Consider the following 17882-nt stretch of genomic DNA (forward strand, 5'->3'; position numbering starts at 1 on the left):
GCACAATCGTAGCGGAAGATGACGTATGAACAAGGGTAACGAAAGATCGCAGGGGCGGAATTGAAGCGGAAAGGGACAATGAAAGTGGAAGATGACAGAGAGACAATCGCGGAAGATGACAGAGAAACAATTATAGAGTAAAATGACAGAGGGACAATCGAATTGGAAAATAACAGAGGGGCGATGGAAATGGAAGATGACAGTGGGACAATGGTAGCGGAAGATGGCATAGGGACAATGGAAGTGGGAGATGATAGAGAGACAATAGACGTGGAAGCTGACATAGGGACTATGGTAGTGGAAGAGAGACAATGGAGAGAGACAATTGAAGTTAAAGATGACACAAGAACAAGGACAGTGGAAGATGATATAGGGACAATGGAAGTGGAAGATGACAGAGAGACAATGAAAGGGGAAGATGACAACGGGATAATTGAAGTAAAAGATGACAGAGAGACAATGGTAGCGCAGCTGAAGATGGCATAGTTACAATGGTAGCGGAAGATGACGCGGGCACAATTTTAGTGGAAGATGACAGAGTGACAGTGGTAGGGGAATATGACAGAGAGACAATGGAAGTGGAAGATGACCGAGAGACAATTTAAGTGGAAGATGACAGAGGGACAATGTTAGCGGAAGATGATACAAGGAACAATGGTTGCGAAAGATGACAGAGGGAAATAAAAGAGGACGATGACGCACATGAACACTGAGATAAAGATAACAATGAATCGCTCGAAAAGAAGGTGCGAATGGACAATATGATTGAAAGCTAACAAAGAGATATGGAAACGGAATCGGCAAAAAAATATTAGATATGTTTAATTATAATATCTTTTTTAATTTGAATGATAACGATGCTATAGACAAATTGCCTTTGGACTTAAAGATTACTACGGAAACACAGTGAGTAGCCAATATCAATTTGAACAACAAAATGAACTATGTCCAAGAAAACTCTAGGATAAGAGGCTTATTAAAGATACATCGGTAATTAAAGATAAGGTATTGATAGCCTTAAATAAAATCTTTATGAATATCAGATGGGAAAACTTACTTAACTTATACCGGATGTAGAAACTGAAACAGTATTTAACTGACAAATGCGCCGTCCTACCTTTATTCCACACAAAACTTCGTTGAGTATCTTGATTCTCTCCCCCTTTAGTTTCAGAAGCTGTTTCTGCAGCGCAAACTGCTTGGTTGCTATAAAACCAACCGTTGGAATGAGGACCAGAATGACCGCCAGACCACCGAGACTGGCCACCCCTGGAAGATTCACTTATGTTTGGCTTTACTCCTGATACTGACGACAACTTGAATGGAAATTTATTTTAAACAAGACCACCAAGACTTGCGACCCATTTACAATACACATATGTTACGCCTAACTCTTCTATTGGCCACCCCTGGAAAGCAATAGGGTTATTTCATCACAATTTTCCGATAGACATGGCGAAATGTTGTTTCAAGTGTTTTGAACTCTTATCGTGTGACGTAAAACGATTAGTTTTGAAACGTCAAGTGTTTCAAGCGCTAAGACATTAAAATCATCCGGTGAACCACTGGTCTGTTCCAATTACGACGAATGATTAACTGGTACCCCTTAACATTGTTTAATAGCCATACTGTAGAGTGGGTTTACCGGAAAGATACACGTTCCAAAACCGCTGACGGTCGATGGATGGTATTTTAAAAAAAAAACATACTTTTGTTTATGAGTTTTTGTCAGAAATTATTTTAAAACTTGAAAACAACAATTTAAAAGTACGACATGGTGTATATTATGGGCAATCTCTTAATGATCAAGCTTGTCACTTGATTACCAATGAGATCCCACATCATCTGCGGTTTACCATGCATTCGTCTTATGGGTTTCAAAACATAGTCACGTGTCTAAAACCACGTGTGCTGCAAATTTGATTAATACATCCACGTAATGTCGTTATCAATTAAATCTCAGAGCTTCGCTATACCATACATTTGTATTATGGGTTTCGAAATATGATCAAACGACTGAAACACGTGCTCAATTTATTAGTAAAACCCCCGCGTGTCACTTCCGTTACCCATGAGACAACATAGCTGCTCGTTGCTAGACATTTCTTTTATTATTATTATTATCAAGATATGTAAAACAAAAACTTAACCACGTCACTTCCGTTACCCATGAGGTCCCAGAGCTGCGCGAAAGCAACGACGAGCATGAGAGTGGCGACTACGACGTAGAAGGAGAAGGTGACGCTGTCCTGAATACGCTGGCAGTCGACAGACATCAGGTTCACCACCTCGCCCACTGTGCCCGCCTTCATGCCGGCCTTATTCATTGTCAGAGCCTGATGGGTAAAATTTATAGGTGCAGATCCAGTTTAGACATTCGCATTGAAGCTTATCGCGTCTAATAGACTAATGGCTAAACTTGAGGTGGGTTGGTTACAAACAAAGATGACCAATGTATTATCTTTTCAAAATCCCTGTTCGCATGCATCGCAATTATTATTAGACTGACATGGCTGTTGAAAAGGGTTATTTGTATAATATTATATACGGATGAGATAGGGTTTTCGTCCTTCTTTTAGATCTGGCTGAAAGCTAGGGTAGAAATGTGACACATACGTCGTATTCAAGTATTCAATACTCAGTTCACTATTCAGTTGAATTGTTGTCAGAGCTTGCGGATAAAAATAAACGTCAATGTTGGTCGTATTTAATGTGCAAACTCAGTCAGTCTCTAAATCTTGCTGGCCTCGTTCATATCCTGTATGTTGGAATAAACACATCAAGTATTCCATCAAAGTCAGTCACTAATTCGAACCCGCCTGTATTGTTAAGAGTCAGAGACTATAGGTAGAAATATACGCATCTAAAAATCGATATGAAGCTCAGTCGTTAACTTATCATATCCGCTTTGGTCTTTGTTTGAGCCAGTTTGTAGAAATGCACGCATCTATTTTTGTGATAAGTCACTCTGGCTACCACATTCGTTCTCTGAGCCTGGAGCTATACTCATTTACATGTACCTGCGGCAATAGTTTCCGCGTAGAGCTCTGGACTACACATTCGAGGAGTGCGGTTTTGATTTCCACATCCTTACGTCGTTAGTACTCATGGAAATATATATATACGGAATCTCTCTCTACCTCTGAGTCAACTCCGTTGTCCTTTATCTCGCAGTGGCGAAACGGATATTATTTCCGCGCTGCGACCGATAGGCCATGCGTTCGACCCAAGAAAATTGAAATTAATGATTATTTCCAGAAAATGGACTCAAGATTCTATAAAAGCCAATTGCTGTCAATAAAATTGAGTTAAAAGATAAAGGATTAATATAAGGTTCTTAGATTTTTGTCAGATACTGAAATAGTATGTGCTCTTACATGTAGTACCAGTAAACCATGCCTACCCAAGACAAGTTTGTGTTAACTGACCATCGTAATATTGCTGACATACTGTTGCAAACAGGGGTTTTTCAGCACTGTCTGCGCCTCCGGAAAAAGGAGGCACTCCCAAAGCAAACGGACCCGATCCCAAACCCAAATTATAAAAAAAAAACATTTTCACGCCCAAAATTCTTTTTTTTTTTAAGAATGAAGTGTCTTATAACGTGTGTGACTAACCAGTGTTTATTTGGGTCAAAAATATCTGCTATAAGGTTTTGACTGTTCAGTTCTTATCTCAGAGTGTAACTGTAACTGCAAAACAAGAGCACCGCCTTGCGGGTGAAAACCGCTCATCTAATTTTCTTTTTAAAGGTGAAGGTACCTATCTCAATTTCAATCACAAGTGAGGGGTGGAGTGGAGAGAGGTTTATAGTGTGGGGGTGTGGTCATTTATAACATTATCTTCCAAAAAATGCAAAAAAAAAATTAAGGGGGGGGGGGATTCTTGGACGGTATTTCAAAAATAAAATAATAAAAATAAATATTTGTGTTTGTTAACAAAGTTAAAAAACAAATTGGGGGTTCGGGGGGTATAGTGTGAGGGTGTGGTAGTCATTTATTAGATGATCTTTAAAAAAAAACATGTTGGGGGGATTTGGGGGGGCGTGAGGGATGGTTTGGGTGGAGTCTATTGTGGTATGTCAGGTAAGGGTTGTTTTGTCAAAGTATCAATCAAATCTAATCATAAATAAAGAAGTTATGGCAATTTGAGCAAAATTTAATAATTTGACCTTGAGAGTCAAGGTCATTCAAAGGTCAAGGTAAAATTCAACTTGCCAGGTACAGTACCCTCATGATAGCATGACAGTATTTGAAGTTTGAAAGCAATAGCCTTGATACTTTAGAAGTAAAGTGGATCTTAACACAAAATTTAACCATATATTTAAAGTTACTAAGTCAAAAAAGGGCCATAATTCCGTAAAAATGACAACAATAGTTATGCAAGTTGTCCTTTACTGTCACCTTAAGATAGTTTGCGTGTGTTCCAAGTATGAAAGCAATATCTATGATACTTTAGGGGTAAAGTGGACCAAAACACAAAACTAAACCAAATTTTTAATTTTCTAAGTATAAAGGGCCCATAATTCCATCAAAATGCCAGTCAGAGTTACATAGCCTGCACAGTCCCCTTATGATAGTTAGTAAGTGTTGCAAGTATGAAAGCAATAGCTTCGATACTTTAGGAATAAAGTGGACATAAAAAGGGCACATAATTCTGTCAAAATGCCAGTCAGAATTACATAACTTTGCCTGCACAGTCCCCTTATGATAGTTAGTAAGTTTTGCAAGTATGAAAGCAATAGCTTTGATACTTAAGGACTAAAATGGACCTAAGCACAAAACTTAACCAAAATTGTCAATCTTCTAAGTATAAAAAGGGCACATAATTCTGTCAAAATGCACGCCAGAGTTATCTAACTTTGCCTGCCCAGTCCCCTCATGATAGTAAGTAAGTGCACCAAGTTTGAATGCAATAGCATTGATACTTTATGAGAAAAGTGGACCTAAACGCAAAACTTAACCGGACACCGACGCCGAGGTGATGACAATAGCTCTTTTTTTTTAACAGATGAGCTAACAAAACTTCAGTACTTGAATAAACGTTGAACATGCCCAATATTGCATCTGTTTATATAAAGAAGACAAAATAACAAATAAAAACAAATTTATTTGTAAAACCACTGAATTATTTAAGCATGAGAAATCACAATTTTTTCCCAAATGAGCCGTTTCATCGAAGCAAAAATTCCCAAAATGACCAATTTTGTCGATAAAAAATTCCCAATTTGGTCAGACTCCTTTTCCCTAAATTGGCAGAAAAAACCCTGGCAAATGGCTAAAAATCCAAATAAACAGGCAGCAAAAAAACAACAACAACAAATTATCATGGAGACTTAACCAACAACCTAACTTCACCTTTAAAGTTTCAATGGCGTCACGAAAGGACCTAAAAGCATAAAACCCGTACCTTCTTGTAGATAAGTGAGATGAGGGCCGTCTTGAGCCGTAGTCCCACCTGGGTCATGTGATGTATACCCACATGGAACATGAACGAACTAAAGCTGAGTACCAGGAACAGCAACGCCGTAAACAAGTAACCCTGCCACTCCGGGGCAATGCTATTTTCCTTGTTCTCGATAATTTGAATGATAAACCTGGAGAAAATATGGACAAATTATGTATAAACTTCATTTTGACGACACAGTTTGGTAACGTATCATGAGACAAAAAACGTTTGGTCAAATTAATATTGTCATCACATTGATATGAAACAATTCAAAACAAGATGGCAGTAATCACGTCCCCTTTATTGAGATTTACGGACCGAAAAGTATAATCTTAAACACGACGCTTTGACGTTGTTATCACGTCAAAAGACAACAGTGTTGAGGATTATGCGCTGGAAAAAGATGGTATTATATTGGATTGCTTTGATAGATGGTCTTAACGTCATGGGATAAAAGACAATGACTTTAATGGCATGACGTAATATGCGTAAGAATGAAGTTGCAAAAACGTATTGCAAATTACAGCGAAGCCCACCTGAGAAAGAGTGGCTGTACAAGCCACGTGACCTCACCAATGGCCAAGTAGGCAGTAGCTTCCACGCATAAAGGCCAGAAGGAGCGAGCGAGGGCCCGGTAGAGGCTCGGTGTCGGTAGGTCGTCATCTGCAATGGTTTTGATAGGTTTAAGCACTGAACGACATTAATCAATGGGTGAGCATGATTCTTATTTATTTGTTTGATTAATGAATACTCGCATTTCCGACAATTCTACCAGTTAATTGGTTTAAAATCATGCTTGCGAAAGACGTTTAGTGACCGCGTAATAATGTGATATTATGCCCTGCATTGTTTATATGTTAAGCGATACTAGAAATTGCATGATGTTAAATAATTGTGAAACAAACTTTAACAATTGTGGTTACACGCTGCAACTTGTACCTATTCAATTAATATCTCAATGCATTTTTCTAACGAACTGGCTTCTTTTAAGTTGGTTAATCGTCATTAATTTAAAGGGAATATACAATAACTTATTTGAACCATAAATAAAAATGAAATAATTATCATCGATCATCATCACGTGGGTTGTAATGACAGCAGGGATCTGTAAAGAGTACTGCTCAGAATCAGCCAAATATCTGCAAGGCATTTGGAGTTTCACAATTGTTCATAAAGGAGCTACAGTAATTTGTCTGAGCTTAAATCGTATATGGTCAACTCGATTTTAAAAACAAGGTAACTGTACTGCATAGTTGTACAACTTAGATGACAAAGAAATAAAAATATATATAAACAAACATATCTCTAATATTCATTTTATTTTATTAAAGTAAATCAACATTATAGTTTTGTTTGTGTATTTCGTTTAATGAAATGTTTCTAAAATACGAACATATGTAAAAAATGTATTTTAAAGCGCGAAAATATCATCTGAAACTTAAAAAACTAATTGATTCTCACCTTTGACCTGTGGCAGGTTCACTACAAACCTGCCACTCTCAATCAAAGGGGTGCTCTCCACGTCGTCTTGCGACTTCCGGTGAAACTTTCCGTATCCATTGACGACGTCAGCACTTCCGTTACTCTGATAGTAGGTTCGTGTGAACCTCTGCTTGACCGCACTTGTTAACAAAAACGAAATGACCATTACCCTTGTTGCCATATATAAACTTTCATGACCAATACAAGTATGTGGCTCGGGCGTAAAAAGGAGTCACGAAATTAAAAGTTTTACAGAAACACAGTGTACCAACTCAGGTGCTTGCATGACTCGCAAAAAACAATAGCTTCAATTTATTTCTTCGCAATTGTTATTGAATTATATTCACTTTGTATGTGTTTCTCTAGGGTTGTGTGGGGGTAATTCGAAAGAAACACAACCAGTCTGTAATGGTAAAGATCAACTCATCACACAGGCGCAGGAAATGTAAATTAACATGGACCACTTTGGTGTGAAGCCACTGTATCAACCACTGCTCTATCCGGAAATTCTCCCCCGACCCTCTTAACTACCTGCGCACGTAGCATCTCTGCTCCTCGTTCTTCCACGCCTCTTCCAAAAGAGCTCCCAAGTGCTCACTGCGCAGGCGCGTGGTCTGGTTCCAGAACAGAGCTGGCTGAAACCGACCGCGGTAGCAACGCCACACGACACTGCAAAAAAACAGGGAACATTTTTAAGAATACAGGGGACCAGAATAGTGCGATGACATCAACTGAGTGTAATTAATTAAGCGTCAAGAACAACATTGGTGTTTTCACTTACTGGTATCATCTGTATAAATGATGGCTTAACACTTTTTAAGTTTAAACTAAACGGTTTAACACATGTCTACATTATCAAGTTACAATTGCCATTTTCGTGGGAAATATTAAGAAAGACTGCATTGCAGGCTGATGAAGACGCAAGCTGATGCAAACTAAATATATGTATGAGAAACCTGTTGTTTTGACAGAAACGACTGTACCAGACTTTGAACTTAAAGTGATTCTACGAAGACGGGAATTTGACTTCGCTTTAAAGTCAGCCCCACTGCCAGTTGCGACCATTTCATAAACAAATAGCATCTATCACTGATATAAAGCTTCTTGTAGGTGTTATACAAACACCTTATAATTACATCTTGTTTTACTGATTATTACTCGTTGATTTGATGTATTCAGTACAGGCATACTTTTGACAATAAAGTATTTCTTAAGTAATTTGGGGAATCGGAGATTCTCCAAATGTTTAAAGTGCAATCTAGTGAATCCCGTCAATATGTTTAGGTTCTTTAAAATGGGTTGGTAAAACGGAGCCATGTCTGTTATCAATGATCTCGAAACACGTGTTTAAGAGCTCCTGATTATCAGTTATGTGTCGGGCGGAGAAACGTCCGCGTTGTATTGACAGAATGGGGGAAAGGGGACTGAGCATATCTGATTTTAAATAATCGAGAAGACATACGTCTTACTGGATAATATTTTTAATTCATATATCCGTGATGGCATATGCACGCCGGATAAAAACAATGGAGAATGCATTTCCGGGAACGGATTTGTGCGCCGGTGTAAACAATAACCAGAGGGCATTTGTATGTCTCAATTTGAATTATCGACAGGGCATTACTAATGCCTGTGTTGGTATGACTAAAATTATAATGCCAGGCCCATCTCCACACGACAGGTGTCGGGAAGGCATATGATAATCTGACTAACATAGCATCAGTCATCGCCACGTGTCTTGAAGGCATGCATCTAACGGCTTAATTATCTGGTTAAAATTAAGAGGACATGTGTCCGGTCTTCAGTCACCAAGGTCACTCACGGTGTGAGCCAGTTGAAGAGAATACGGTTGAGTACAGAGGCATTCTCGTCGGGACACACGTTCTGCAACAAATACAAATAGAAGCCTGAATTAAAAAATGTTCTATTGTAGTTCTTAATCAGATACAATACATCGGTTTCATTTCTTATTTCCAAGTTATCATCATCTTTATTATCATCATCCCCTTGCTTGTTTGTGCTAAATGAGGTACGAAGATATAGAAATCCTCCGCCAGTTAGGTCTGCTGTGGGCTGCAGAAAAATATTCATCCATGATAAGGGATGTCAGCTCTTACACGTTGTTCTTCTAGTTTTTCTTCTGACGGCCTCAAAAGCGACCTCCCTCTAGCGTTTATTGAAGCACAGTCCTGCACAGAGAGCCGTGTCTGTTAACGTGCCCAAACTATACCAGCTTCCGTCGTTTGACGGTCACCAGTAGGTTCTATTGTGGGCCAATAAGTCTTGCAGTCATGTTCCGAACTTACTCGTTGGTCTTGAGATCCATGTACGAGATGCGGAGAGGTCTTCGGCAATACTTGTGTTTAAAAGCCTGTTTGGTCGCCGTGGTGTAATGGATATGGTGTCCGCCTAGCGACCTGGAGATCACGGGTTCGATCCCCACCGTGGGAGCGTTCTTCGTCACGGTAATTCTTATTCGGCCTTCAGCGGTACTGGTACCATCCTTGGACAGGATTGCTGCCGTGTGTTTTAAGCAGGTCACTTCTTCCAGCTTCTCGCCGATCATCGTCATGTCCATCCCGTTATCTCCTGCTCGTTCATTGAGACTGTTGGTGAGTTCACTATTTGCTTCACTAATTAGGTCAATGGCACCATTGGAGATGGGTCTTCTACCGAACGAGAAAGAGGAGAATTGGTCTGGAAAATCTCATTCAGTATCATCTCAAAGAAAAATGGTTAAACAGGACGAAGGTCAGCAGACATCTCTAACAGACGCCCAATGATGTCTGCAAGACTGATGGAAGACTGTGGTTATTCTCGCACAGCTTGAGAGTGCCCCTTTTCAGTAAGGTGGTGACAAGAGACTGGGTGAACGCTTTTGTCTACTTCTTATCCTTCCAGATTTTTTGGCGAAGTGCAGTCATTGCTGCAGTCGTTTTCTCTCCTCCGAGCTTAAGTAGTGCTCAAGTACAGGTCTTCAGTAATGCAAATATTCATGATACTGTTAGCTATTAAATACATTTGAAAAGACCTTATATTAAAACAAAGATTGCAACTATGTCTATCGCTTGACTTACCTCGTAATTAAGTATATAACTTCATTCATTTTATATATTATAACCACGCGAGACACAAAACAACCAAGATAAAAACCCTAATAAGAAACATTACTTATTACTTGATCATATGGCTTATCATGTAACCACGTCACAAACCCCACAACTACCCGATTAACCTATTGACCACGTAAATTACACATTTACAACGTAACTAACATCGTGAGCACATGTGACCCACCTCGTGTCCGAGCTCGTTGTAGCCGTGCCTTGGATGCTGCTCAGCGAAGCAGTGCAGAATCCACTGCAGACCAATCAGACCAAAGTATACGTCGAACACTATCGCCTCGCCGCACGACTCCTGGCAAGACAAGTGGGTTTGATAATATAGTTAACCGCGTGACAGAAACACGATTTCAACGAAGCGATTTATTTGTGCAATTGAATAGTGAGGAGAATCAACAGCAAACCGCGGTTTCCTTCATGCATTAAGGGTATAGCATGTGAAAAGAACACGAGATTATCGATTTAAGGTTGTTAAGCTTCAAACTTCTATAATTCAAACACATTTTTCGTTACACGTTTTTTGCCTACAAGTGTATGCGCATGTGTGTCACTTAGCTACTTATGCGCATGCTTGTCGCCGACCTGTCTATCTGCATGCATTGTTTACCTCCAATACGGGGTCAATAGGACTCACGGGTATAATTCGTTCAAATGAAGAACTGTGTCTTTTATTTTATGCAAACCAGTGTTATTATCAACATTACTTAAAGTGGGTAAGCACGATTTTGTCAAATATTTATGAATTTATATAAAATGTGTAAAAAAATATATTATATATTTCAATATATATTTTTAAATTAAACAAAACGTTAAGAAGAGCATGTGTCGAAAATGCAAAATAAGCCAGATATTTAATTCTGAATTCGAAAATATCTGTACAGTCGAATTCGCCAGCATGTATATCATGCCTGTACGATGTGAATCGAAATTAAGTTTTACGGATCATTTTAATTTCCTGCAACGAAATATATTTAAACGACACACGAACACTAACTCCGATCCTAATAAAAAGACGAATGCTTAGGTTATTGTAGGAAAATATGTACATAATATCTTCGTCACAATCGGCTCGGGGAGAAAAATTGCTGCATTTTATGAAATTCGTCTTGGATGTATAATTAGTATTGCCTATTTTGTGTTATTGTAACATATTTTTATCAATATATAACAATTTAACACATATACAAATCGTGCATACCCACTTTAACATTGTATGCACAGTTAACAGTAAAAATTGTATAATTAAAAGTAAGGATTCGAATCATAGAAAAGAACTATAATATTTCATTCAACCAACGTCAAATGGTGTTTTATGGTGGCAATGATATGTATTAGCTTTGATCTGAACCAGTTATATCTCTTAGCGGATAATAACGTATCTCATTATGTGCATATTTGGTGTTCGTAGCCTGTCTTGTGTTGTAAAGCAGAGCTTGTGATAAGGTTTGGAAAAATTGTGTTTCATTTACTTCCAGTTTTTTTTACAGGAATCCAAGCAATAAAGTTGTATCATAAACGCATGTAGTGTAACCTAGCTGTCTCTGCGCATGGGTGCCATTACCTTCCTAAGCAAGTTCATCTTTTCAGTCATTTATGTGCACATGCATATTCCATTTCTACCGCTGGGCATGCGTTTTATAACTACCTAGCTTTGAGCAGGCGTATAAAACCTGCTAGCATCTAAACATGGGTATTATATCTGCTTGATTCTCGACATGCGTATTATAAACCTAATAGCCTATGCGCTTGCATCTATAGCCTACCGTTCTTTGCGCATGCGTGTACAAAGGCGCCACCTCACAGAGAAGAAGCACAAGCCAGAAGGTGAATGGAATGGCGGAAGTCTTCAAACCTTTACGTCGCTGGATTTGCTGGACTAAGAAACTCAGGATCTGAAATCGAGCTGACGAACGTATATTATAGCACGTTTATTTATGATATGTATGGAACGGGCTGCATATACTTAACCGGGGTTTGTATAAATTGGCCAATTAATGTAGCTTTACTATTGTCCCAAATATTGCAACTGACTCAAACATTTGAATGCTTGTTTTTCCATATGTGAATTAATGTAGGCGTTATCACAGTGAGACATGCCATACATTTTTTTAACCATTATATTTCAACGATATGAAAAAATGCTTATGTTTGCGCAACTGACCAAATAAGGCGTTTTTATGAAGTTCAGATTATTATATGATCATTAGCCCGTTGAACAAAAGTGTAAACGTGAAAATTAAAATATCGACAAATGAAATGAGTTTTCGGTTTAAACTTTGCAACTTACGAAGGTGGCAAACTTGACGGCAGCGGCGGTGTATGCAGACGGCGGTACACGATAATTCCCGTCGCATGCATACCCGTAATGTTCTTGGAAAAACAACTGCACCACAACCATACAGGACAGGATAAATGTCAACAACTGAAACAGTACGAAGAAGTACGAAATTAATGTCATCTAATGAAATGTATTGAGTCGCGTTATGAGAAACTGGGCTTAATGCATATGCGTAAAGTGTCGTACCAGATTAGCCTGTGCAGTCTGCACAGGCTAATCAGGCACGACACTTTCCGCTTGTATGGTATTTTTCGTTTAAAGGAAGTCCCTTCTTACCGAAAATTTTGTTTAGGCGGAAAGTGTCGTCCCTGATAAGCCTGTGCGGACTGCACAGGCTAATCTGGAACGACACTTTACGCACATGCATTTTGCCCAATTTTCACAGAACAAGACACATTGTATTGAGTGCATGTAGAACATGTGTAAATAATTTGGACTGAAACTAGTTCCTACGATCATGTCGGCATTGTCGATTGGTATTCCGCTGGATTACAAAACCGAGGATAAAGGTCCGAATCCCAGCCTTGTGTGGGGAGTGGTTGTTTAATAATAACTACTACCCTTCTCTCCTTACCTCTGATTCAAGAAGGGCAGTTGCCAGTACCTGGCATAAGTTTCTGTACTTAGTATTGGATTTAACGGCTAACTTATGAAAACTTTAAGTTTGTTAAATGATGCCCTTGATTTAACTGAAATATTGTTGAAAACGGCGAGAAATCCACATAAACAAACAAAACAACCAAACAAAGTCGACAAGCTTAAACAAGCTTAAGACGAAGACCGTCAACCATTAAACTAGCAAAACGAAACATCATATTTTCTGGAAACTATTATCTGACAGTGATCCGTGCGCTTCCCAGCGTGCGTGATAATGTATTCTATAATTGGAACCTACAAATATGACGGAAAATAGTTTTTTCTGGATACATAAACGATTCAATTAAGTGAGTTAAGTTTAAACCTATTCATTCTAGCTCGATTGCATTGAAATATCTTACTACTTAATTGAAATGCTCTCGAGTCCGTTTCCTTAGCATAGAACCTGTAGCCCAGTTGAATGTTATTGTTTACATTCGGGATTTTCCGCGCATGCGCACCGACTGGTTGGCAAAAAGCACTGGTTACAGTAACGTAAAACATGTATATATGTCTTTTGTTTAGTCAATAAAACGATACAAAAATCCGAAATAAACATTTAAACTCTTAAATAATAGTTCAAAAATATAATAATTAGTACCAATAATTGTATTTTCATAAATATAATTTCCTCTGTATAAAAATACGAATTAGTTATTAACATCAGAGTAAACGTGGTCGGAAGACTAAAAACTGGCAATCCCACAAAAAACAAAACAATAAATATTCTTTCGTATTCTTTGTGATAGTAAGATTTTGATAAATTATATTTCAAAGATAATAATACATACATTTATTTGATTATAATTATAAGTGTTGTAGATATTGTTATTGTTCATAAGCGAACGAAAGTGTAAGAGGGGCATTTAATCAATTATATAAAAAGAAACCCTTAAAGCGGAATACATTACAATTTTATAACATTGTAGCAATTTTATTTTCCATTGAATGAATTATCGTTTCGTTTCCATCGAATGACAATATCATAAAGTTTGGCATACATATGAAAAACAAGAACTGCATATTATGCAAATTGAACTGTCTTTGCGTGCACTCTCTTTACTGGTGATAAGGAGTGATAACAATCTAGCATTTTATGATAAATAAATCTGTATATTAATTTATTTTACGCAAGTATTCTTTACGCTTTTGTTGTTTGCTTGTTTTCATGATGTCGTTTCGAACACTACAGTAACGTACAATCTAAACACGTAATAGCCGAGTTTGCATTTGCCGGTACTCGTTAAATAAATGACTTTGTTTTGCAGTGAAATTGCACAATATTTTTAATTTATATTTATTAAACACTGTATTATTATGATTAAACCGGCTAATATATATTATATTATACACTAGTTCCTGTTAATCAATTTCGGACAAATATCTTCATTTTTTTAAATATGTTAAAATATTTTATTAAAGCAACTGTTTCGTAGTTTGGTTTTACAATTTTGCTTAGATGATCGCTCAATATGCCAAGAGATGACATGGAGGCATCATAAATTGTGTTTTATAACCAGACACTTGTATGCCACATGTGGTTTATGCAGGGACCCAAGAATAGGTCCCTGGATATTTGATACCATGTGTTCTTTGTAATTGTTTGGACAGTATCCGATCATAACGAGATAATCGGTTTATGGTGAACAAAGGTGCAATAAAACACCGGGTTAAAAACGCTGAAACAAAGAGTGTCAAATTGTTGTGAATAATCAAATAAAACAATTACATTTATCAAGAGAATTTATTTAATGTGTAACAAGGTAGGTTTTTACAGGCATAAATGTTCAAATCAGTTCCTATATGTTGCGTACATAAAGTCGATCTATTTGCTGTTTGTTTACATCCTTATTTGTGTTCGTTCATTAAATTTGATTTATTCTGAAATAATTTCAATATCTGAGAATTTTTTATCTAAAAAATGGTCGCGAAGATGTGCCAAGTAGAGAGTTTTATAGTAACCACATACCGAGTTCGCAAATTGTGTTCCACTCCCGAGTTCGTTTATAGTTAAAACAAATGATAACAACAATATAATCGTGTCAAAAATACTTTTCCTTGCACGCTTATGTTTAATTCAGACATAGTTAGTAAAATTATATTTGATATAGTGCATGATTACCAATAAAAACGATGATTATTTCAACCTTCTCTATATGCGCTTATATGAATTTCACCTCTTTTTGCCAACCAGTGGGCGGAGTCTAATATTTGCAGGTGCGCGTGACGTCACTCGTCAACTGGTCTGTACTTGACGTCTTTGTTGATATCTTAAAAACGCTCACACATTGGCGATCAAACCCGTGACCTCCCGGTCGCTAGGTAGACCCCATATCCATTAAATCGAGGCGCCCTGTGTGTGCGTTTACAACAAAAATCACCAAATATGATTTTTATTTCTTTATCTCATTACTTTATTATAAAAAGTATACTTTATTTTTTTTAGACCACCTCTGGGTACATATTGTAGCTTACCGCTTTCGACAGGTGTAGTTTTGATACTGGTAGTGGTGTATACTTCCGGTCTTTGAACATGTAAAGCACGAAGAACGGTGACATAATCCACAGGTAGGCGCATGCACCCCAAACCAACACTGTATCCAGGAAGCACGGAGAGAATTCTGGGATATCTTTGTTTATCGTGCTATCATTCTAAAATGATGAAATTGATGGTTTATGAGTATAAAACTACGTTGCACGATGTGAACTTAAAATAAAAAAAGAACTCCGCGCGGTGGAAGACAAATGCCCCCCCCCCCCCCCCCGTCTCCAAAAAAACAGGGCCTTGACACACATCAATCAATTCTTTGATGACATATTGAACGAAACCAATTTAACACTTAATGTCGCAGTGACCTTGACCTTTGAACTATTGACCCCAATTTCAACAAGGTTCATCTACTTACCAGCCAATGCACATGTGTAGTATCAAGTCAATCGGTCGATTCGTTGACGAGTTATGGATCGGAAACGATTTCCACAATTATTGTGAAAGTGACCTTGGCCTTTAATCTAGTAAACCCAATTTCAGTAGGGGTCATCTATTGTCCAAGGAAAATGCACTTGTGAAGTATCAAGCCAACCGGTCAATTCGTTTACGAGTTATTGATCGGAAACGAACTGGTCTACCGACAGACAGACAAACAGACCGACTGACATCCAGAAAAACAATATATCCCCTCTTCTTCGAAGAGGGAGTGGAATAAACATCATGAAAATGCATGCAATCGAAAATAAATATAACATTATGTATGGCGTGTCAAACGTTGCAAAATTCAATAGTTCCATATTTATGTGGTATATTTGTATATATATGTTCTATATTTCCATATTTGTTTGCAATAGTTGTATAGATATATTGTATAAAGTCATATATATATATATATATACATATATATATGGTAAAATCCTATATATGTATGGCATTACAAATATATATTGTATAATTTCATATTTATGTTCGATATATATTTTTTTCTAAAAGTTCATATATGTATGCACTATGTTGATATATATGTTGTATAATTCAGACATTTGTGTTGTATCATTTTCAAAATATTTGTGTGTTATAAACTTTTATATTTGTGTGCATTAACTCAATATTTTTGTTGTAAAAAGTTTCATATATATGTTTTATAATTTGCATCATTGAGCATATTTTGAACAAGCGTGACTGAAAAGCGGAGATGGCTAAATCCCGCGTAAAGGGAATTTAAGTGGAAGGAAAAGACCTCATAAATATTAAAACTTAATTTTCATTAATATTTTATGAGTTATTTATTTAGTTAATCAGTACATTTCTGTTGTATATATTGGACAATTTTCAAAATAAAAAATATGAGACCCTTTCCGTTTACTGAAAGCCATGTTCACGAAAGGGGAACTTCACGCAATTCAGTCACACCGATTTAAAACGAATGATTTCAATCGACGGAATCACAATCATCCTTTTGCAATGTAACCTCAAAGTTGAAGGTTTTTGCGGGAAAATTAACTGATAAAATTTAATGATTATTCAAGTTATTAACAATTTTAAAACGATTTTAACATATCTTATTGCGTATATGGTTTAGTAAAATTTATGAAAATCGATCGGAATTTTTGCGATCAGTTTAGTTAGTAGAATTTCGTAAAAGTGCTTAACATGCGAGCGCCTTCTAGCTGGAGGAAATGATAAGGTGATTAAGTTAAAAGAACATGTTAAATTAAAAATAGGGTCGAATAAGCCCAGTTGATTTTGGGCCGAATAAGCCTGAAGCCGAATAGACCCACATATAAGGCCGAGGCCGAATAAGCCTGCTACTGGGATAATGGACGCCTTTTAAAAGTGAAAAATAGAACTCATCATGACGGTTCTTCTTGAGGAAGACACATAGACGCACTTCACGCTCGAAGTAGCCATATCCGCTTTTTAGTCATACCCGATTAAAATATTTCCCATTATGCAAATTATATATATATATATAATCTGTACACATGGAAATAGAGAACATATATATTCGAATATACCACATAAGTATGGAAACATTGAAATTTGCAACGTTTGACACGCCATACATAATACTGTACTGTCTATAATGGTGGCATACTTGTGGCGTTTGAATGCTTTAATAGACGTCGTTGTCACGATTTAGCAACGTGTTATATCTTCACGACGAGTTTTATAAGTCGAAGAAACAAAGCAAGACAATGGGAATGATTGTTAATTCGTGATAACGAAAAAGCAAACTCAGAGGAACGACTTCATATATAGTAGGAACGACTGAACTAACTGACTGGATCGATTTCGATTGCCTTAGTCGTGGAAACAAAATTAATAACGTGTAGTAGCGATAGTGATTATACGATTAACCAAG

General features: G+C 37.3%; 1 protein-coding gene across 1 annotated transcript in view; it reads right to left on the reverse strand.

Moving 5' to 3' along the window:
* LOC127869803 (multidrug resistance-associated protein 1-like) overlaps positions 1–15648 on the reverse strand; it is a 57169-nt gene extending 41521 nt beyond the window's left edge. The window contains exons 1-12 of the mRNA XM_052412462.1: positions 15502–15648; positions 12340–12474; positions 11816–11944; positions 10206–10347; positions 9374–9627; positions 8753–8814; positions 7462–7599; positions 6910–7070; positions 5985–6111; positions 5410–5596; positions 2168–2336; positions 1118–1269 (exon numbers count right to left, since the gene is read on the reverse strand). Coding sequence (XP_052268422.1) covers positions 1118–1269; positions 2168–2336; positions 5410–5596; positions 5985–6111; positions 6910–7070; positions 7462–7599; positions 8753–8814; positions 9374–9627; positions 10206–10347; positions 11816–11944; positions 12340–12474; positions 15502–15585 — 1740 coding nt within the window. The 5' untranslated portion in view covers positions 15586–15648. The remainder of the gene's footprint in view (positions 1–1117; positions 1270–2167; positions 2337–5409; positions 5597–5984; positions 6112–6909; positions 7071–7461; positions 7600–8752; positions 8815–9373; positions 9628–10205; positions 10348–11815; positions 11945–12339; positions 12475–15501) is intronic.
* Positions 15649–17882: the final 2234 nt, after the last annotated feature.

Source organism: Dreissena polymorpha, chromosome 2, assembly GCF_020536995.1.
Source record: "Dreissena polymorpha isolate Duluth1 chromosome 2, UMN_Dpol_1.0, whole genome shotgun sequence".
NCBI lineage: Eukaryota > Metazoa > Mollusca > Bivalvia > Myida > Dreissenidae > Dreissena > Dreissena polymorpha.